At 43.2% G+C, this 23,928-nt stretch overlaps 1 protein-coding gene and 1 long non-coding RNA gene across 4 annotated transcripts in view; one reads left to right on the top strand and one right to left on the bottom strand.

The window, feature by feature from the left end:
• The window catches only part of LOC137512405 (uncharacterized), a 172,473-nt gene that overhangs the window by 11,936 nt on the left and 136,609 nt on the right, over nucleotides 1-23,928 (bottom strand). The window lies entirely within an intron of this gene.
• Nucleotides 3,249-23,928, top strand: part of MISP (mitotic spindle positioning) — a 107,839-nt gene continuing 87,159 nt past the window's right edge. For 2 of the 3 annotated variants that reach the window (XM_068234048.1, XM_068234050.1), the window contains exons 1-2: nucleotides 3,250-3,402; nucleotides 19,832-20,001. In XM_068234048.1, coding sequence (XP_068090149.1) covers nucleotides 19,942-20,001 — 60 coding nt within the window. In that variant the 5' untranslated portion in view covers nucleotides 3,250-3,402; nucleotides 19,832-19,941. Of the gene's footprint in view, nucleotides 3,403-19,831; nucleotides 20,002-23,928 lie in introns of all 3 variants that reach the window. The other variant, XM_068234049.1, reaches the window with a different exon arrangement.

The following is a 23,928-nucleotide window of genomic DNA, read 5'->3' as shown; positions in this document are numbered from 1 at the left end:
TTGTCTGATACGAACGCTTGCTGTAGGCTCGGTGAGGTAACCGTTAAGCAAGCGCTCGCGCTCTCTGTTTCGTGTTTGTGTGGCGGGGGTTAGTTAGGCGTGCTTGTCTCTGTTGTGCTTAACATGCGGAGACTGCGCTGTAACGCGTTCGGTGTTGCGAATGAGTGCGGTGTTCGCGTTTAGTTAGCGTTTGTTATTTTCCTTATCTTCTCATTGTTTGATTTGCTGTGCCTTTGCTACTCTCGTGCCCTGTCTTGCTTAAGCCTTGTGTCACCTCTGGCAATCGCCTCTCTCGCGATTGCGTTCCTACTTTGTTTCTGCTGTTGTGTGTGCACCGTCGTGGGTGGGCGACTAGATTGGTGCACATACATACATTCTGTCTCTGTGCTCATTCTCATTCGCAATCGCTTCTCTTGCGATCGCGTTCTCACTTGGTTTCCTCTGTTGTGTGTCCACCGTCGCAGGTTGGCGGCTAGATTGGTGGACATACATACATTTCTCATCTGTGCTTATTCGGTCTTGTGTTGCTGTTAGCAATCGCCATCTCTTGCGATTGCCTTCTCACCTGATCTTCATGGTTGTGTGTTCATCGTCGCAGGGTGGCGACTAGATTGGTGGACACACATACCCTCTGTCGCTTTGCTCTCTCTCTTTCAGGGCTATCTTGCCCTGCGTTTCTTCCCTTCGTACAATTCCTGTCTGGTGTCTGTGGCAGGGCAGAGGATCTGTTCCTCTGCACTCCACAGCTCCATCTGCCAACAGGAATTTCCCTCTACAGGTGCGTTGCACCTTTTGCTGGGTTCTCTCAAATTATACGCTTGTGGAGGATTTCCGCAGTGTCAGAGCACGTCCTGTGCACTGACCACAGAGAGAATTCCACAATCGTTACAGCAGAACACGCCTCGTCAGAAGTCCCATCTCTGTAATTATCTCTGATCGCCAGCATAGCATCTTTGAAACTCCCCATTGGTCTGCTGTCTTACAAATTAAACCAGCAATAGGATTTGTCGGTAATCCTCGTACGGTTGCAAGGTGATAAGTAGCTCGCATTTGCAAGCTACTCATCACCTGGAATTGGATATGGCCCTGATAGAGAGAAAATAATGTCAATAGATCTGGTGGTCAACATCTCCCAGCATGTACTTGCAGAAGCTGAACACCGTGTTCTCAACTATGGCTTAACCTTTTGCCCCACCTTCCTTCCTGATTTTTTTCAGTTAGACCTTGACCTAGCTAGATTTTTTAGAAATAAAAAATAAAATACTTTTTTTGGCACTACGAATTTTGTATGTTGTAGGCTGGATTACATATTGGACGCCTGGTTCCAAATAGCCTACATGTCAGAGATTGGCTGTAAAGTTACAGCTTGTGTCATACGGCTTGATGGGTGGATACAAGTGGAGAGGTGCAGGTAAGCATGACAATCGGATTGTCATGCTTACCTGTCAGGGATTGGCTGTAAAGTTACAGCTTGTGTCATTCGGCTTGATGGGTGGATACAAGTGGAGAGGTGCAGGTAAGCATGAGAATCGTTGTAGCACAATGAATGTTATTGGCCCACTGAGCTTACTAGTTTGAATACATTGGAGTGCTTGTCAGGAATGCTATATGGAGTTTGGCTGCACTTTTCTAGACATGTTCCTCACTAGGTCCGCAATAGGAAAAATGACTGTGGTTGGACAGTAAGGTTTTGGAGGTGTATGTTTATTACTGGAAGGAATGTTTATGAATATGCATTTATGCTAATTGACATTGGTTCCCCATCAGGTTTACTCCCAGGATTCAAAAGGGAGAATATTTTGAACAGCGTCAGTATTATGTTTGTACACTTGAAAAAGTACTGATTTCCGAAACGTCATGCTTCCGGCACCTGCTATTATGCTGTGATTTTAACATTTTCTAATAAAGATTATCTTTTACAAAAATGGTGCAGATCCTTTTGGTCGCCCCTTAAAAAGTTATTAATGGTGATAAGTGCACAGTCTTCTGCCTGTAGTTCATAGTTCATAGTTTAGATCTCTGTTTTGCATTGTGCCACTAGTTGTGCAAATTGTGCTGCTTGGTAAGATATGAGGAGACCTAGCCCATCACTTGTTTTTAATTAATACAAACATTTGGAGACCCTTGGGGTGCTGACCTCCAAATCAAATCTCACTTTTTTGAAAGCAGAGTAAATTCTCTGGAACTTTTACCTATGAAACCCCAAAGAGGTAAAGCATGCCTGGAAAGACTTTCATCTAAATGGCTGTGATGCTACCCAACCATTAAGTACTGTGAGATATGTTCACAATAGCTCTGTAAAATTAATGTGTCCAGATAGCGTACGCTAAGTTTACAGGTATTTATGCAATTTACATAGCTAGTTACACAAATTTTGTAACTCAAAATAGGCCTTCATCACTTATTTTGCCTGTATACTGGCTAGGTTACCTGAAAATTATGTATCTATAGTGAGGGAAAGAAGTATTTGATCCCCTACTGATTTTGCTCGCTTGCTCTCTGACCAAGCTACTTGGCAATAGTCTTGAAGACCAGTCCAGCCTTATACAGGTCTACAGTCTTGTCCCTGACATGCTTGGACAACTCTTTCGTCTTGATCATGGTGACTGGTTTGGAATCTGATTGATTGCTTGATTAATTCTGGGGACAAGTGTCTTTCATACAGGTCCTTAGAAGCACTCACTTGCAGAGGATGCTCTAAATCTGAGTTTGTTACCTGCATACAGTGAAGACATCTGGCAGCCAGAAATCTTGATCTTTTGATGGGGGATACAATACTTATTTCAATCATTATAAAGGACTTCCAGCTCTGACTTTAGGGCCTTGGGTTTTTGAGGGTTCTTTTGTTGTTATTTTGTCTTTCACAGCTACAATAAACCTCCCATTACAGTTATAGACTGGTCATCTCTTGGTTAGAAAGCAAATAAGCAAAATAAGCAGAAGATCAAATACTTCTTTCCCTCAAAGTACACCAGTAAAAAGGCCATTAAACAAGAAAGCTTTAAATGGGACAGCTCTGAGAGCAAATATACAGTGTTGTCCATCAAATGTCTTCATCCTATTACCACCATGCCATTATATCAGGCTGTGTACTGGATACTGTATTGGTAATTTCATCAGCTCTATGTAGCCCCCAGTCTCCCCTACTGCTCTCCTGAAATTTCCCGATGCATAGGCTCTGCTCACAAACTCGTGTTTAGTTTCTGCCTAATAAAAGCGGCTCTGTGATCAGCAACATTCCTGGGTGCACATTCCCTCTGTCAGCATCCCATGACTATTGTACTGTCACTCCTGGTCATCGCTTGCCAAAGCCCAGCTTCCTGTGTACCCATCACACTCTGAACCACCCACTGGAAATAAGCAGTAGATATGGATCAGCTGCAATGGGGTGGATGGAGGCAGGTAAGAAAAAAACAATCCTCTCTCTTAGGTTTACACCGTGGAATGTGGATGTCATCTTTATCAGAGGCAAAATGTCAACAGCACCAGTAGTGTGTGACAAGAAACTTATCTATGTGTATATGCACTGCACTTTGTTCCACGGATTATTTTCTTTGTGAAGGATAGCAAATTTTGTAGGGATGACTAAATCTGTTCTTTGGGAGCACTTAAAGTTCATGTTTTTAGAGGTTTGCATACAGGTGAAATAGAGTCATCCTAGCAAAATGTACCTACCGTAACATTAAGTGCTCTGCTTGTTTGTAAACTGATCAAAAGTATTTACTGATCACAGTGCTGCTGCTGCTGCATATGTTTAGATGGATGTCTGTTTGTCAAGAAGTGATCCTGATAAACTGACCTGGATTCAGATCATAGCAATTGTTGCAGAAAGATCAGTGAATAAGTGGTTGTGTATTTGCAGCCACATGCACTTGTCCTAGGAAAAACATTACATTCTATTAAGACTAGGAAGGTTTTTTTTGTACTTATGAATGTGCAGATGAGGAGTGTAGGCACATGTTTTCTTGCAGGAGGCCACTCAACTCTTGACCAATCAAAATAAGTTTTGTTTGGAGCTGAATGACCACAGCACAGCCTAGTTTGAGTGCTTCTCCTTCTCTTAGCATTTATTGTACAAAGTTTTAATTTCAGCGCAAGCTCAAACGTTAAAACCCATCAGAAAATGGCTAGTGCAGGTTTCGCAAGTCAGCTCTCGATTCCACAGAGGTAGCAGAAAAATATTATACTGATTATAATACTTAGACAAGCACCCAAACTCATAGTTCTAGGATTTCAGGGAAATTATGTATATGATTGCAGCATGGCCCAAATGAAAAGTTGAGCATAAAAGTAGGATGCACTTCAGTGGTGTTGAAGGAGAGAAATTGTTTAGTAAATGTTTGGGAATAGAGACACCATGGCATGTAAGAAGTTTGTTGCTATACAACCCAGACAAAATTTACCACCTAAGAAATGACACTTCAGAAAATCCAATCTAGGTTTGTTTGATCATGTGTGTTGTCATATGTCCTGCATTATGTCACAACACTGAACCAAGTAACCATCATAAACCGCATGGCATGAGGGCATCCTTTGTTTAGTACATACATGTCAAACTCCAGTCCGCGTGCCAAATCTGGCCCTCAGAGCCATTCAATTTGGCCCTCAAGTGGTTTCCACACTTTGCATTATGTTTGGCCCACTCTAGACCACCAGGGAAGCTTTATTGAAGGTGAAGCCCTAGATCACCAGGGAAGCCATATGGGGAGGCAGGGGGAAAGAACTAAACACTAGGGAACTGTATAGAGGAGTGTAGGGCCACTAGACACCAGGGAACTGTATAGTGGAGGATGGGGGTCCCTAGATACCTGGGAACTGTATAGGGGAGGGAGAACCACTAGACACCAGGGAACTTTGGGGGGGGGGGGCATTAGACACCTGGGAACTTTATAAGGGGAAGAAGGTGGTCAATAGAAATTGAGGTTGGCCCGCGACTAGGTCCCAGTGCACAATTTCTACCCACTTTGTATTTGGGGTTGACACCCCTGGTTTAGTAAATCAACTGCCTATTTTTGGCAGCTATGCATTTACTCTTGTTAACTGAATCACCCAAATTGAGTTGGTACACTTTCATAGGAAGTAAGTGACCCATTGCAGTTGTAACAGGGTCATGTAACTGAGCTCCCATGTAGTGGATAATATATGTAGACAGGACATGATAAGATAAGACTGTTGTCACTCACTGCCTTAGTAAATCAATCACATACATGTGTTCCTGCTTCCTCTGACTTTCCATCCATGTATACCTTAAATTTTTCAGCATCCTTATGTCTCAACTATATCTGATCTTTCCTGAGGGCATGAGGGTAGCCTCTGCACCAACTACTCATCTGCATGGTGCCCCTTCTTAGTTACAGTAACTAATAAAAACATTTGGAAAAGAAAATAATTATGAATAGCTCAGTGGACTATATACATACTGGGTATAATGTTAGCATTAATTTAACAGCAATGTTTAGTATTGTACGTCTTTAAAAACATGTAATCAACAAAGAAAAGCAGAAAAACACTCCACAGAAGGTTACTAAATATGTTAAGGGATTCATTCACATGGTAATTGTAAGCACACTCATTTGTTTTGCCCAAAGACTACAACCCCATTCCCAAAAACATTTGGATGCTGTGTGAAAGGGCAACAAACTATTGTAAAAGTTGTGTCATTCTAATGGCCCATACTCACGGGCAACCAAAACTGCATGTTGCTAGCACACGGGAGCGTGCGCGCGACAGTTCGGCGACAGCTCGTCACCACGTCCCTCCGCATACACACTGCGGAAGAGGGACTAGTGGCGCGACGGAAGCTGTCGCCGACGTTCCTCCTCCCCGCCGGAAACTCAGTGCGCCAGCTATGGGGTTGCTGTCGCTAGTCCGCATACACACGCGGACTAGCGACAGTTGCGGCGGCAACTGTCGCTAGGCAATTGACCGGTTCAATCGCCTGGCGACATCAGCGACGAGCGACGGTTCGGGGTGCGCGCCTGTGCAACGCCTCATACTCACGGGCGACCTGTCGCCGCAACACGCGCGCGCCGCGTGTTGCGGCAACAATTGTAGCCCGTGAGTATGGGCCATAAAAACAAAAATGCCCTGCTGAACGTCTCAAAACTAAGTTTAATTGGCAATAGGCCAGTGACATAATTGTACAGATTTTATCTACAGTGTACAATATTATAAACGATTCAAAGAAAATTTTGTACACAATAGTCAAGGATGAAAGACAATATTGGATGGCCATGATTTTCAGGTGGCACGGCATTGAAAGTGACATAATTCTATAGTGAAGCATATTGACTGGGCCCAGGAACGCTTGCAAAAATTATTTTCCATGAACACAATTACTTGCTGCGTCTATAAATATAAGTTAAAACTCTACAAAGCGAAGAAATTATATAAAAACATTAAAAACATCACCGCCTTCTTTCAGCCTAAGCTTCATTAAGATGGACTGAGGCAAAGTGGAAAACTCAACAAGAGAGTGTAAGGAGCGAGAGACAACCTCTCTTGTTCCCGCTCTGCATTCTACTGCACATGCTTGCACTGTGGAGCTTTTGATTGGCTGCTTTCCTTTGCCTAGTCCGATCACTTCTGAGTGTAGTATGTCCATCTCATCACATGCAGACTCCTAAGGGTAGCCTTAGGCTTCCTGCAACACACCTAAATGTATTCATATATGTTTCTGTCTAGATTTGTTCCCACCTCCTCCGGCAAAGAGTAAGCTTTTGCAACAGCAAGCAGCAAATCAAAATCTCTACCACGTGAGCTCTTGTATCAGCCAGCGATAATGGAGCGAACTATATCATTACTAAGACGCTCTTCTCTATTAATGTGGTTCTAGCAAAAATGTGCTTTGATCGTGTCCTTTATTTAATCAAAATTTCATATCCTCTTGGAAATCATTCATGGATGTTGCATGCTTCAGTCTAAAAAAGAGAAGGAACATCCAGTTCAAAAGGCAGCATCCACAATGGTGTGGGTGTGTATTAGTGCACATAGATATCTTACATTTCTGGGTTTTGTATCTTCAATGCTATTAATGAAACTATATACACAGCTTCTAGATCATTATGTGCTTCCATTCAGATGATGCTTTTTTTCAGGGAAGGCCTTGCTTATTTCAGAAAGCTCATGTCTTGGTGAAGAATTTTATGAGATACACCAAGTTGAAGTCCATTGTAGGAAGTATAACCATAACAGTCAAATGGTCTCCAACTCCAAAGAAGTCCTCTTTTAGCCATGATGTCTTGTGGTACCTACTTGATTGGCTCCTAGGCTTACTAATATGGGTGCATGTCATTTCGGCGCCGCTCAGTTCGGCGCGGTGAGAGCCGAATGATGGCTTTCACCACTGCCGCAAAATAACGAGGCGGCATTAAATACTATTCCCCCTCCGGGTTGTCACAACTCGGAGGGAGATGTAATTCGGGGTCTGGCAGCCGCCAGAGCCCCGAATTACCGCTACATACCCCGTGCAGCATTATATTGCTGCTATAGGGTGCCCAGTTTCGGCGCTCGGCTCTCAGAGCCACTCGCCGATATCAGCTGATCCGTACTAATATACCTTATACAAGCTGCATACTGACAGACAAATATCCTTACAAGAGATGACTACATAAAAATAGGAGTGAGTCAACTCTTGAAAAAGGTTAATAAAGCATAAAAAAATACCATAATCCATGGATGTGGTCAACATTGCAATGGTCGTGGCAGCAGCTAGAGACACTAGTCAAGATACGAATCAAGGCCTAAGGTTGGGATTAAGGTTCACAAGATAAGGTAATGTCTGATGTCAGAGCTATTAGAGTAAGGTTCATACTTAATGATGATGTCCACTACCAGAGACACAGGGCTCAACACAGTTCATTCCTAAAGCTAAATATTGTTGGTGAATTAGGCATTGAGAAGCTGTATTAAATAGTAGGTAGCCAGTCAGGGGGCATAGATGGCATTCTACAATGATCATTCACAATGTGAATGAGAGAAGGGTGTGTGCATAAAATGAAGAGAGAATTTGTCTTGCTTTAGCACATGATCATGACTTGAAAATCGGAGACTTACATATGTATCACCTGACCAAATTGATCCCATGCTTCTCCATGAGTTCTCCTACACATGAACATCACTAATGTTATACTAATTCACTGCAGAAAGCTTCAATCTCAAAGAATTTGGGACAGGCCTTGTTTAAACATGGGATTTTATTATACTTACCAACCTAAAGGCAGGTTTACTCTGTTTCATATTATTCACTATACTGTTATAAGCCTTTAAATATATTCAGAAATGTGGCTGAGAAGAACACTCACACATATTAGACCTTAACCACTTGAGGACCACAGTGGAAAAAAACCCTAAAGACCAGGCTAATTTTTGTGAAAATGTCCACTGCAGCTTTAAGGCCAAGCTACAACACAGCACACAAGTAATTCCCCCCTCCTTTTCTCCCCACCAACAGGGCTCTCTGTTGGTGGGGTCTGATCGCCCCCGGATGTTTGTTTGTTTATTTTTATTAAAGGGGAACTTCAGCCTAAACAAATATACTGTCATCAAGTTACATTAGTTATGTTAATTAGAATAGATAGGTAATATAATCTCTTACCCACCCTGTTTTAAAAGAAAAGGCAAATGTTTGTGATTCATGGGGGCTGCCATCCTTGTCATGGGGACAGCCATCTTTTTGGTTGAATGGAGGTGACAAGGAGCAGGAGACACAGTTCCAACTGTCCTGTGTCCTGATTACCCCTCCCAGCTGCACACGCTAGGCTTCAAATGTCAAATTCAAAATGTAAAAAAAAAAAATTGCACCAAAACAGCAGAACGAGAACAACAACATCAGAAATCCCATCATGCTTTGCACAGCATCAGGGGAAAAAAGCCCGGGCAGTTTTCTTCTGTGCAGCTAAAAATGAGGCTTGTAGAACAAAGTTCTGATGCTGTGAAACTGTTAAAGAAACACCAGGCCTTTCCAGTGCTGCTGAGTCGATTTTTAGTCCGGAGGTTCACTTTAAGATGTATGTTTTTTTTTAAATAAATTCTGCTTTTTTGTTATATTGTTTATATACCCCCCTCCCTCCCCCCGCTGGCCAATCCATGTAATCAGCTGTCATAGGCTTCAGCCGATCACCGCCGACAGTCAGGAGGGGACAGCCATGTCACATGGCTGTCCCCAGTACAGCGCTGCTGCTGATCGCAGCGCTGTACAATGTGTAAAGACGGCGGCTAACAGTCTCCCGAGCTGCGATTGCCACTCGGAGACTGAAGAGAGGGCGGAGCCATGCCTCCCGAGCAGGAGATGCACGTGCAGCCTGTGCGCGATCTCCTGCAAAACAGAGCCCCAGGACTTGACGCCAATTGGCGTTAGGCAGTCCTGGGGCTGCCGCCACGGCCACGCCCCTTGGCGTGGAGCGGTCTTTAAGTAGTTAAAGGTTGATTTCCTTTCAGAAATTCTAGTTGTCTAGCTAAAATTCTGAGCTTTTGGTTCTAGTGCTATCTGAATTTCTCAGACTATCACTTACCACCTAAACTTTTCAATTCAATTCTGCAAACATGCTGGCGGTGCTTCTCTCAGTAGACACACCACATCTACAAATCCCCAAAGCAACAACTCAAACCTGTGTTTCAAACTGAGTATGATTTATGCTACATGTTTTGGATGCAAACCCTTCATCAGGTGTAAAATCGCCATAAGTAAGACCATAAGACCATACCTAGGAAGTGATGTCCCCTAGGGAATGCAATAACTTTATTAGTCTACATATAAGCTATAATGGCTGAAAACTGAGAAATAAATACATCCATTTATCCATGTTACAGGGTGCCACAATATCTGTATACACTATCTACCATGTATAATACTGTATATCTGTTTCTCATTATGCACATGCATTTCATCTGGCCTTAGCTGTGTAGTCAGCTTTATGTAAAATTAGCACATCCTTTGCTTTAGTAGTTACAGTCCCATTATTTGGTTTTAGAGATCACACAGTATCTCTTTCCTTAGTGGAAAGATTGCATATAATGTTTCCCTTTCTCTGGTTTCTATATTTACTTCTCTTCCGATTAAATAAAGATCTCAAACATCAGGTTAAGAAATTCCGGAATCAGGGTGTCAGGGCTTTGGGTTTATTCAAATATGATAGTAGGAATCTTTTATCAGGCCAGCTACTTCAGAAGAAGGCTTATTAGCCGAAAGCTTACTTTTTATTTACCTCTAAGTTAGCCAATAAATGGTATCATCCTGATTCCAAACTTCTTGCTTGATCAGATTTAGAAAGAGAGAAATCTGTCTCTTGATGGAATCTGCCCATCATCGCCAGATGTATGCGCTCCTTTATTTCTGTGTACTAAAGAGGCACCAGACTTTATGTTGGCCTATATACTAGCACAATCTGCTGTAGACCTGTAGTTCCCAGGAAATTAATTTGAAGAACTCCTTTCCTGTACAGGGACATGCAGCAGTGACTTATGTGCGGCAATGAATGTGCTGCCTTTACATTGATTAGCACAGCATCTTGGCGGCAATGGATGCTGACACAGCACATCCGCTCTTACAACTGAAGGCGGGTTTGTTCCTGAACACATTATATAATGTTTAAGTCCAGTTGTATGCATCCTTCTTTGTAATCATTGTATCTGAGGCATAATCCTGGACAAAGCATGCAGCCAGTTCTTCTGATTCTGGATCCTTGTCTGGGAAAGCAGGCAAAAGATCAGCACACTAGTTACACAAGTAGTGTACACAAAACAAGACACAAAACATATCATGCTTTTCTCCTGGCAGACTCAAAGCACTGCAGGACTGTAGCCACTTAGGGCATGCTCCACAGGTGGCAGTTATCATTAGAGAGCCTTGCCCAAAGACTCCTTACTGATTTACATACCAGCGTGAGCCGTGATTCGAGCTGTGGTCAAGGCTCAAATCCTCCATCAAAGACAACACTCTTACTAGTATGCTATTCAGTGTAGAAAAGATGAGTAAGGGTGCTTTTACACTTAATCAGTTGGTACGCGTTTCGTTTTCTTCTCCATAGCAGTGCATTATGAAACATTTTTAAGTTAATTTATTATTTATTTATTTATTTATTTATTGTACTTATAAAGCGCCAACATATTACGCAGCGCTGAACATTAGTTTAGGTTACAGACAATATTTAGGGGTGACATACAGCAAAATGACAATACATGCATACAAGAAATACCAGATCATGCAGCACAGTATAAGTACAAGGTAATGCTTAGTCAGTCACTGGATGGGAGCATGGGGATTAGGCAAGTTAGGTGCACTCAGATGCATAGCATGGGTTCACATGTATACTGTATAGTGTATGTATAATGTGAACTGAGCCTAGGGAAACATGAGGATTACTTTGAAAATGAGTTGTCCTTTCAGTTATAACTGAGAGCAACTAATTAAGTGTAAATGGGGCCTGATAAGGCCCCATTTACACTTAGGCCCGGTTCACATTAGCTTTCTGAGCCAAAAGGATCCGGTGGGCGGATCCGGTCTCCGCTTCACCGGATTCGGATGGCTCAGTCCGTGCCCGGTTCACATATTGAAAACGGATCTGATCAATGATTGATCGTATCCGTTTTCACTCAGCAAATACATAGCTATTTTTCAGTAGTAGCCGGCGGTAGAGGCTTCCTCTTCTTCCGCTGTGACTACACAGCGCGTCATGTGTCACATGACGCGGAAGAAGACGGAAGCCTCTACCGCCGGCTACTACTGAAAATTAGGTATGTATAAACCTTCCCCCGCCCGGCTGCTGCACCCTCCCCTCACCCTCCCATTGCTAGATTTGCGTCATCCCATGCCCCATCCCTATAGAACGGTCCGTTCTGTTTCCCATTGCCTTAATGCTGCAGTATTTTTTGTCCGAATCCGTTCCGCTGGGCAGAACGGTCCGGAAAATTAGGGCCTGCAGCATTTTTTAGATCCATGGACCGGAAGGTACGGAATGTATTTGTACCAACGGACGCATGTGAATGGATCCATAAGCTAACATAACATAGTTACATAGTTATTACATAGTTATTTTGGTTGAAAAAAGACATACGTCCATCGAGTTATACCAGTACAAAGTACAACACCAGCCTGCTCCCTCACATATCCCTGTCGATCCAGAGGAAGGCGAAAAAACCCTTACAAGGCATGGTCCAATTAGCCCCAAAAAGGGAAAAATTCCTTCCTGACTCCAGATTGCAATCAGATGAAATCCCTGGATCAACATCATTACGCATTACCTAGTAATTGTAGCCATGGATGTCTTTCAACGCAAGGAAAGCATCTAAGCCCCCTTTAAATGCAGGTATAGAGTTTGCCATAACGACTTCCTGTGGCAATGCATTCCACATCTTAATCACTCTTACTGTAAAGAACCCTTTCCTAAATAAATGGCTAAAACGTTTTTCCTCCATGAGCAGATCATGTCCTCTAGTCCTTTGAGAAGGCCTAGGGACAAAAAGCTCATCCGCCAAGCTATTATATTGCCTTCTGATGTATTTATACATGTTAATTAAATCCCCTCTAAGGCGTCTTTTCTTTAGACTAAATAAACCCAGTGCAATATCTTTCCTGTAATGTGGTGCCCAGAACTGAATTCCATATTCCAGATGTGGCCTTACTAGAGAGTTAAACAGGGGCAATATTATTGGATCCATTCACATCCGTTCCGTTTGTACAGTATACGTTCCGGTTCCGATCTGCAAAAAAACGCTAATGTGAACCGGGCCTTAATCCGTTGGTATGCGTTTTGTTTTATTCTCCATACCATATGAAAAATCTTTCAGTTAAAATGCGTATAGTGTGAACTGAGCCATTAGGAAACATGGGCATTACTTTGAAAATCTGTTGTCTTTTCAGTTATAACTAATAGCAACTGATTTATGGCCCATTTCCATTTGAGTATGGGAGCCGAAGGGATGCGATGTGGCTACGCATCACTTCTGCTCCCATTCTTGTCACTTCCGCTTCCCCCGGTGAATGGAGGAGACGAGGGTGGATGCGTCTGTGCGAGAATCTGCGTCATGCTGCAGATTCTCTGATCTCTCCGCACCGCTGCGGATAACCAGAATGCAATGGAAACTGTTCCATTGATGTGCTTTGGTTTCAGCTCTGCCGCAGTGCAATGTGGCTATGTAGCCGCATTGCACTGCGTGTAGTGGAAACGGGCCCTAAGTGTAAATGAGGCCTAAGGCGCAAGCCTGACTAGTCAGCATTAAAAAAAAAAAATTTGCCCAAAGTTCCACTTGAAAGCATAGTGTCCTGCTAAACTTCCTAGGATTTCTATGAATGTTACATAACATAATTTATTACATAAAATAGTGAGTGCTTTACAAAGACAAGAGAAAAATTAGAGGAACAGTTGACAATGATGAGACAGAGTCATGGGCGAGAGAGAGGCAACATAAGTGATTGAGGAAGTGAAAGTGTAATTTCTAGCTGGCTGCCTGCCAAGTGTGCGAGCTATCGATACTGGGGAGTCCAAGGTCAACTGCTGCAAACTGATATAAGATGCATCTCAGTGTAACAATGGCCTGCTCCATAACTAACCTATTGTGTGTCATCTGCATTTACTCAATTAGTAAATTGCACAAATTGATTGAAAAAAAAATGAAGTATTCTTTAAGTCAGGGTTTTAGAATTATGTATTGATTTATTTGTTTACTTTTTCATTTCAAACTGAAATCCATTTATATTAATGCAACGATCAAGAAATATAGTTTTGGTTATAAGTATTGTACATACAGTATAATATTGTAAGGATCCCTCCTGTAGCGTATTCTGTCCGTTGCAGTGGAGCTGCAAATGGACAGTTCTGGCTTATCTGCTTGCATTCGGTTGTGCATTTGCAATGGGTCTCATTGTCATTTGCAATCGCTCTGCAGTTCTAGGCAGCTCAGGATGCTGTCATCATTCCACCTATTGCTTGTTGCAGCTGAGCTGTCACCAGAAAGCCCTGGATTTCCTGCATGCATGTTGTTACTTAATACTGCATGTATTTCTTATGGAGGTCCTTTGCATTCACAGCCAGGTAGCAAATGGTAATTAAGGAAGCTCAGGATTTAATTATTACCATTCAGCTGTGTGGAGATTTGCCTTCCATTTCATACCCCGCCCGTCATAGTGGTCAGTACGCTGATCTGCTGGGCACCTTGTTACTCTGTATAGTTCTGTTATTGTAGTTCTATGCAACCTTATTACTTGTGCTTTAGCTAGTTCTTGATAAATATATATGCAGACTTATATATGCAGATATATATATGCTAATATATACTGTATTTATCCGTTAGTTGAGCCGTTTGTTATTTTTCTTATTATTGTGTATTGCCTAGTTCCATGCTTGATGGACGTTCGCTGCATCCGCGGTGGATCAGTGAAGTCCATTATCCAGATAGCTTGGATTCTGCCATCACCACGTTGGTGACTGTAGTATTCCTGCTACTCTAGTTTCTGGGAACGTAACTATAGGCTGCAGTTGCTATTAGTTACGTTCTATCCTGTAGTCTTGCCTGGGTGGATGCTTGCTGGTGACTGTTGTCAGCCTGCTTGCTCTGCTTCTGTGGACGTGACTGTGAGCTGCGGTTGCTACTAGTTACGCTCCAATTTATAGTCCTGTCTTGTATCTGTCTGAATGCTTGCTATCGCTAAGGCAGCACAGTGCGAACGAAGGCAGCGCAACATCGCACTGCGCTGCCATTGTGTTTTATTTGTAGCGATATTGGAAGCCCAGAGCTGCAGTTGCTCTGGGCAGCCTGTGTAACCTCTTCCATTATCCAGCTCTTAGCCTTGTTGCGCTGGGTGGTCAGAAAGTATGACCCCCCAGCATTGCAAATATATATTAGTGTGACGATTAATGCCACTACTCAGATATCTGATTGCTGGTGATCTGCGGAATCACCAACAATGCAGACGCTATACACGATTATGTGTGATCCGCAGAATCACCAATAATGCCAGTATAGCAAGGCCAAGAACAGTGTGTGTGTGTATTAAGTGCAACCGTGACTCTAATGAATTTACAGGACCTTACCAAAGGAGTTGGTAAGGAACACTCAGGATACAAACAGAACAGATTAGACACAAGGCATCCCAGTGGGGCTGGGAAGGGTACTGACAGAGAATATGGAGGTATTATAGTTGGTCTCTGCCAGGGGTGCTAGCAAGAGACAAGAACCAATCAGACAGATAATAACAGACGTTCACCTGATAGCAGACTAGGCCCCTACCGAGAAGCAGGTTGGCACTAGCTGAAACAATAAAGGAAAGACCTCGCCAGAGCGGCTGGCGAGGTATCAATGACTCACATGCCGACCGTATACCAAAGTACAAACCCCAACAGGATGGGGACACTGAAACTGGGACTGAACCTCCCAAGGAGCAGACGGTTCGGACCGCACTGCAGCCTACGAGATACAGCAATCTTCACCAGCATGGCTGGCGTAGTTATCACTTCACCAGTGACGAGGGCCCACCGGTGAGTAGAGAGGTCAGTATCAATACAGAATCATGAGACAAGAGAATAGTCGGTAAACAGGCAGATATTCAGCAACAGGTAGGCAGATAGGCGAAAGTACAAAATCAGAAGGCAGGATCAGGGTCAGAGTAAAGCTAAGAGTCATACACAGGAGATCAATACAGAAGCAATAACCTAGTCTGGGTGTGAACTCCTTAGTGTCAACACCCGGGAACTAGTCTAAACAATTAGCAATAACAGAGTAGCAATATCCTACACTTGGGGATGAGGCCCCAACCCCCCTGGAACTGATCTAAAGTATAATACAGCTATGACACAGGAATCCTAGACTTAGGGGTCTGAGCGCTGCCACACTAGCGTTCACGACAACAGACAGCACCAGACTAAAAGCCGAAGGCTTAAGAAGCAGAGGAGACCTCACTGGCACGCCCCCAGCAGCAGCCAATCCGGGGCGCCGTGAGTCTCCTCCGCTGTTAGCTGACCAGCCGGTCAGCTGACGAGCTCTCTCGCAGAATAAAGGTCCTGTCTATGCGCGCGCTCACGCGAGACAGCGACCTTACAGGCCACAGACAGTTCCGTCCCCGGCGTCTTAGACGCCGGAGGAATGGACAGAGGCCCAGAGGCAGCCGCGGTGGTAACGTAGTCCGCCGCGGCTGCGCTCATTACAATTAGATAATTAATTCTTACATTGTTATATTAACATTAAATATAATTGTGTGTCTTGAAAGTTGATAAAGCTAATACTTTTAATGATGGATAGCTGTAAACATTAATTTCTTTCTTTCCTACATTTTACTAACTTATTATCTCCATTAGGAAAGGCACACAACGCTTGTACTGTTATCTGGTAAAGATACTCTGAGCATCACAAGTAGGCAGGACATTTCTGTTTGCAGTTACTCTACTTACCTTTGCTGTTCTGAACAATAATATGTTTTTGTAACTCTTCTATGATTAATACAATAATAATATATATTATATTAATATCATTTAGATATATTCAATTATTTTACATCCAACTTGGAATAACGTTTTACTAAAAGGACTGAAAATATGAAATGCTAAAGAGATTAATCTGCTGAACTAAACAATACAATTAATCCCAGGGAATAGCAATGGGAAAGAAGTAATCTGTGGTATAATTAATTATTAAGTGGATATTCCCTGGCATTTGAGAGACAGCCTTGATTATATAATATATGGCCTGATGGGACTTGGCGCTACCATTTCCCATGCAACCAAAGGTAATCCCAATACCAGCTGAACAGTTTTAGCAACCAAAATGCAATTATTTAACGTGTTTAAGAAAATGATTAGAATCTGAGAATCCCCTGACTGCAGTGTGGAAGCCTTTTGATAAAGGAAATAATTAAAAGTAGAAGAAACACACATGGGTCATACATTTGTTAAAAAGGAAAAGAAAAAAAAACTAAAATTCTATGCATGTCTCTGTCACATTATTACAAAAAATAATACATTATAGATGCAGATGGATTAATGTGTTTTGTTTTGGTTTTGATTAACCCTTTAATGAAAAGAAGTTTCTGATTGGTTGGGCACATTCACATGATCTACTGACAAAATCATTTAGGTGAAATTGCTCATGTTCATCAATGCAAATCTAAGTAAGTAATAAGTATGTGGGAGTATCATACTTATTACTTGGGATTTGCATTGATGAACGATAGCATAAGACTATCCAAGCACAATGGACACATCCTTTGTCAGGTAGGACTGCAAATGGCTAAGTGGTTAGCACTCTTGTCTTCTATTTGTAGTAATTATTAACTGTATCCTTCCTAACTCTAAACTGCCCTAAAGCTTAAAGAGACTCCGTAACAAAAAATTGCATCCTGTTTTTTATCATCCTACAAGTTCCAAAAGCTATTCTAATGTGTTCTGGCTTACTGCAGCACTTTGTACTATCACAGTCTCTGTAATAAATCAATGTATCTTTCCCTTGTCAGACTTGTCAGCCTGTGTCTGGAAGGCTGCCAAGTTCTTCAGTGTTGTGGTTCTGCTATGCACTCCCCCCTCAGGGGGGAAAGAAACACACAAATGATCTCTTGAGATTTAAAAGGAAGGCTGTATACAGCCTGCTTGTGTATGGATGTATTTTCTATGTGTGGACATACTGTACATCAACCTACTTCCTGTTTTGGTGGCCATTTTGTTTGTTTATAAACAGACTTTTTAAAACTGTTTTTAACCACTTTTAATGCGGCGGGGAGCGGCGAAATTGTGACAGAGGGGAATAGGAGATGTCCCCTAACGCACTGGTATGTTTACTTTTGTGCGATTTTAACAATACAGATTCTCTTTAAAGCATCACACACATGTACTAGGACTGTCGACCAGCGGGGATTGGGACTTCAACCCTCAGGCAACAGTTCACTGCCAAGCCTGTACAGATGTGTTGCTAGCCTCTAGGCTAGTAACACATTCTGTTGCTGTGGAGCAGGAAGGAGGGTCAATGGGGTGATGAATAGGATAACAATGCCCTTGGCCAAGGTCATCTGCCAGGCAGAATGCTGGTTGAGGCACCAATGGCTGTCAGGGGCCGCTGTAAACATGCTAGATTTTTGGCAGAGATGGACCCAATTAGCCACTTTGTCCAAGAACTATTTAGCATAAGTACAAGGCTTTATGCTCAGTAAACACTATAAGAATTTCTGGCAGATTTACTATCAAATCGATTATTTCCAACATCAGATTGGACCTGTTGGAAATAATCGATCTGACAGTAAATCTGACAGAAAATCTCATAGTGTGTACCTAGCATAACACTAAGCCGTTATCTCCAAACTTACAGTTAGATTTTTCTATCTGCCCAAATTAGCAATATCTACTAGAGAGTCCTGATCATTGATCCAGCATGGATTTCCACCTAATCTGACAGCTATGTAAACTTGCTTTGTACAAGGACCTAGCATTGAACCTGGGAATGGATGAGCAGTGTAATTTGAAATTTAAGACAGAATGTATTAAAGATAATAGGGAACACGGGTTTTGAGTGATTTTCCAAATCCTGCCTTCATTGGCTTCAATGCACTCTGCCTAAATCCTTAATTCCCTTTCTGATTCCTAGTCCTGGGAGCCAGCATGTCAGGGAATGAAGAGTCACATATTCATTAGGCACTGCTGCATTTCCTTGCAGTCCCTCAGGTGACCAAAGCCATGCATAAATAACAGCATCTGCTGCTTAAAATGGTGGGAGTTTATGGAAATTATTTTGTAATGTAGCAGGTAGAGATAGTCAATGAAATGCTGATAATTCTGGATACAGCTTGGAGTTGGGCCAATGAAATTCAGTTCTTCCCGAACTGGATTGGCCTAATTTCAAGATGCATACAACTTTACATCCAAATTACTTGCATCTCCCTGACAATCTCTAGTAGGAAACATTAAATGTGACACAAAGCACACATTCTGCATGTTAAATAATTTTGTCACAAAATTAGAAAGACTGTTAAGTTACACTTTAATTTAAAGGAACACTACCACAAACAATTTTAAAATGTAAACTGCATGTGTATGCATATGTGTAAAATGTACATTTGTTCCGGAGTAAAATGCACTATGAATGTATTTTTCTTATATTACTGTCACTTACAATAGATTGTAAAAGTCTCACAGATCTGACAGGTTTCGCACTAGTCAATTTCCTTAGGGGGGATTCTCAAAGTTTATTTATTTATTTATTTATTTTAAAGAACTTCCTGACAGCAGTTGTTCAGTCCAACTGCCAAAATAGTATGCAAGTGAGCATAGAAGTTGGCCTGCATTTTTGCATAGATTCTTTCCAGGGAGTGTTTTTGTAAAGAATTATGGAAATACCAAGAATCCCCCCTGGGAAGATGGACTTGCCCAAAACCTGTCAGATCTGTCACACCTTTACTACATACTGTAAGGGACAGCAACATAGTAGAAAAGTAATTTATATTGCATTTTACTCTGGGAAAAATACACTTCTTATATACATCTATTTTCAACTTTACAACTTTTCATGACAGAGGTCATTAAGAGATTTATTCTTACTTGAATATTCCTAGTCACATATAATTGAAGGAGTTACATTTCAGAAATTGAACATTTTGTGTAATCTATTTTCTTAAATCAGAAATGTACTGCTAACATTGATTTGCAGTATGAGTAACACTTATTATTATTAAGTATAGTAAGACAGAACAAAGTCCTAAAAAGTATAAAGTCAACATATGAATTGTTTTATAGCCAGCTGGAATGTGTAAATTGCGTGTGTTTTTTCACAAGGACACTTGAATGTAGTGGCAATAAGTGTGCACAAGTTCATTGCTCTCTCTCCGCCTTTTTGTTTCATTCTGAGATCTTTTCTACAGGACTAGGGCAGCTCTATACCAGCCCTCCTGTCTTCTCCTGACTATTCCCAGTGAAGTGCTTCCTGTCCTGATTCCTTTCACTCTTGGCTGGTGGTATATACAAGCACAGGATGTTTAAATACCCCTCTCCATGGCAGGTGCTGTGCAGCAGCTTGGAGAAGAGAGAGCAGGTAAGTGCATGAGACTGCTGTGAATGACTAGTAATCAGTCTAACTAAGCGAGGAAGGCAGCTGTAGCCTAATCATGTCCACCCATGTAATTGATAGAGGGCAGCCATGCTAAGCAACATATAATCTATGATCAGGGAATCTGTGCCAAGTTAAATAATATCATTAACTATGCTGTAGTATTTGCATGTATCTTATGCTTTGCACATATGTTGTTATTGATTTTACTTTTACTTTAGTTATGACAGACAGCATTACTGAGCATGAGGTAGATGGGAAGTTATCTGTGGGAAGCTTCAACTTGTAGCTGTATTCCGAGAGAACCAGAGAAATAGTGCTTAATGTTTCACTGCAGATTGTGTTCATTCTTATAATTATGCACTTGTACAGTGCTTCCATTTATGTACACTCATGAGCTCATATTCTAAAGCGGCTAGGGAAATTTAAAGGGAACCCAATTAAAGTAAAGCTGTGATTTTGGGAAATGAAAAAGTTACTTACCTTGGGAGAGGGAAACCTCTGGATCCTCCAAAGGCTTCCCACTTCCTTCTCCACACCCCTCCTGGAACTTTGTGGCCGCACTTCAGTACATGACCGAGCAAGGCCATAGTGCCCCTGTGTAGTAGCATGGACTCGATTGGGCTTTGGGGGAAAAGCCTGAGCCCAATGAGGTCCATGCTACTGCACAGGTACAGTGCAGCTCGCACCCACGCAGTAGCACGGACCATGCAGGCTTCGTTGGGAAAAGCAGAACCCGAGTGTGTCCATGCTACTGTGCAGACGCAAACCATTGACAAGGGTTGTTGGAGGTTTTTGGGAGGACACAGTGCTGGAATGGCGCAGAGGAAGAGGATGAGGGAAGCCTCTGGATTATTCAAAATTATGATTGGGTAGCCACGTTGAAGAATCGGTCTCAGGCAGATTTGATGCTGCAAATTAAGTCATGTATGAGCACCTTTAGACATCCTGTAATGAGGTGGAAACACCCTTTTTTAAATCTCATTTTTGGTTGAATGTTTAAAATCATCAGTAAAGCTTAATTGCAGATTTGCTCCCATAAACTACCTATGCTGTTGGTACAGTCAGCTGATTTATTGCAAATCTGTCAGGTCAACCTGCCAGTGTGTATTCAGCATAAATACCTGGTGGCGTTTCTTTTGATCATCTATGATTAGCACAGCGACTGAGGAATATTGATCACTGAGCTATTCTTGGGCTGGCTTTAGCTCTAAATATATTTCAAATTACAGATCACTGGCCTTATGATCCATTTCAAATGCATTCAGAGCTTTGGCCAACAATCTCATACTCAATAATTATTCTAAATATTTGATGTGTTGTTTCAAAGCAGTGAAACTCTGTAAAATCTAATGTGATGTTTTAATCTAGGAAATAAAAATAAGAATAACATAAATGATCTGAAATATGATGTGCGCATAAGTATTCCACGCCTCTATTTTATAAAGCCAATATTTGGTGGAATAAAAGCTGTCAGACTATTGGGGTTTTTGTGTAGCATGTTATACAAGTGATGTTGCCCTTTTTATAGGAGATGCAAACACATCCTCCCCAGGCAAGATGCAAACACATCCTCCCCAGGCGGGATGCAAACACATCCTCCCCAGGCAAGATGCAAACACATCCTCCCCAGGCGGGATGAAAAAACATCCTCCCCAGGCGCGATGCAAACACATCCTCCCCAGGTGCAATGCAAACACATCCTCCCCAGGGGCGATGCAAACACATCCTCCCCAGGGGCGATGCAAACACATCCTCCCCAGGGGCGATGCAAACACATCCTCCCCAGGGGCGATGCAAACACATCCTCCCCAGGCGCGATGCAAACACATCCTCCCCAGGCGGGATGCAAACACATCCTCCCCGGCGCGAAGCAAACTCATCCTCCCCAGGCGGGATGCAAACACATCCTCCCCAGGCGGGATGCAAACACATCCTCCCCAGGCGGGATGCAAACACATCCTCCCCAGGCGGGACCACATCCTCCCCAGGCGGGACCAAACACATCCTCCCCAGGCGAGACCAAACACATCCTCCCCAGGTGGGACCAAACATATCTTCCCCAGGCAGGATGCAACCCCATCCTCCCCAGGCAGGATGGAACCACATCCTCCCCGGGGGAAAGCAAACACATCCTCCCCAGGCGCGATGCAAACACATCCTCCCCATGTGCGATGTAAACACATCCTCCCCAGGCAGGACCAAACACATCCTCCCCAGATGGGACCAAACACATCTTCCCCAGATGGGACCAAACACATCCTCCCTAGATGGGAACAAACACATCCTCCCCAGGCGGGACCAAACACATCATCCCCAGACAGGACCAAACACATCCTACCCAGACGGGAACAAACACATCCTCCCCAGGCGGGACCAAACACATCCTCCCCAGGGGGAAGCAAACACATCCTCCCCAGGCGCGATGCAAACACATCCTCCCCATGTGCGATGCAAACACATCCTCCCCAGACAGGACCAAACACATCCTCCCCAGACAGGACCAAACACATCCTCCCCAGACGGGAACTAACACATCCTCCCCAGGCAGGACCAAACACATCCTCCCCAGGCGGGACCAAACACATCCTCCCCAGGCAGGATGGAACCACATCCTCCCCAGGGGGAAGCAAACACATTCTCCCCAGGCAGGATTCCACACCTCTATTTTATAAAGCCAATATTTGGTGGAATAAAAGCTGTCAGACTCTTGGGGTTCTAGTGTAGCATGTTAGCACATGTTATACAAGTGACACTGCCCTTTTTACTCCCCAGGGGGGATGCAAGCATAGTTTCCCCAGGGGGGTGAAACACATTCTCCCCAGGGGGGGTGCAAGCATATTCTACCCAGGGGGGATAAAACACATTCTCCCCGGGGGGCGGGGGGGGGGGGGGGGTACACGCATATTCTCCACAGGGGGGTGGAAAGACATCCTCTCCAGGTGAGAGCAAAGACATCCTTCCCAGGTGGGATGCACACACATTTTCCTCACTTCCTCCTCAGGATGTGATGCAGAGATCACAGATTGCACCAGCATCTTTTCAAAGCAACACACTGGATGAGAGGTAGGACTGAAAACAATAAAAAAAACAGTAAAGATTCAGTCTTCTAGAGCAAGGCTTTTCAACCTGCGGTACCACCGGTGGTACTTTGCTGTTGGCCAGGTGGTACACACCAGGTTTGCCTGCCACTTTATTGTCCGCATGCCACTTGTCCTGGTCCTGTCCTGCCTCCACAAAGTTTGGCTCCTCCTCCCTCGCTCATTGCTGTGCTTCTCTGCAGCATACTTCAGACCTCAGATCAGTGGGGAAGAGACAGCCAGGCAAATAGTGCACAGTGATGGCGCAGATACAGAAAGGGACATCACTGCTCACTTCCTGTACTTGAAGTATACACGCCGTCACCATGCACCGTTTGCCTGACTGTCACTTCTCTGTGGCTGGCTTACCGATGATCTGAGGTGTGAACTATTCCACAGGGCAGCACAGCAAGGAGTGAGCAAGGGGGGAGCCGAACTTTGTGGTGAGTCACTGCCTAGCTCTCAGCTCTCTGATGGTGGGACTAGGCTACCTATAATTATGCAGGGGGGGGGGGGGGGCGAGCACTGTAATAATAGTGCAGGAGATTTGGGTGCAGCCGGCGCCATCATAGGCCGAAATAGGAATTACGGCTATAGCGGCGCACAGTCAGTAACTTCGGCGCCATCAGAAGGAAGGAAATAAATATGGCAGCCATAGTTAAATAAATAAATATGGCAGCCTCTCACTTAATTTCTCCTTCAACTACTAACTTTTTTCACTGTAGTGGTCCTTTAAACAGTTGAAATTTGACAGTTGGAAAATGACAGTTTAAATAAGACAGTTAGAAAAGGGCAGTTGAAATTTGGCAGTTGAAAAATTGCAGTTAGAAAA

The sequence above is a fragment of the Hyperolius riggenbachi genome, chromosome 1 (genome assembly GCF_040937935.1).
Source record: "Hyperolius riggenbachi isolate aHypRig1 chromosome 1, aHypRig1.pri, whole genome shotgun sequence".
Taxonomy (NCBI): domain Eukaryota; kingdom Metazoa; phylum Chordata; class Amphibia; order Anura; family Hyperoliidae; genus Hyperolius; species Hyperolius riggenbachi.
This window is presented reverse-complemented; position numbering and strand designations above follow the sequence as displayed.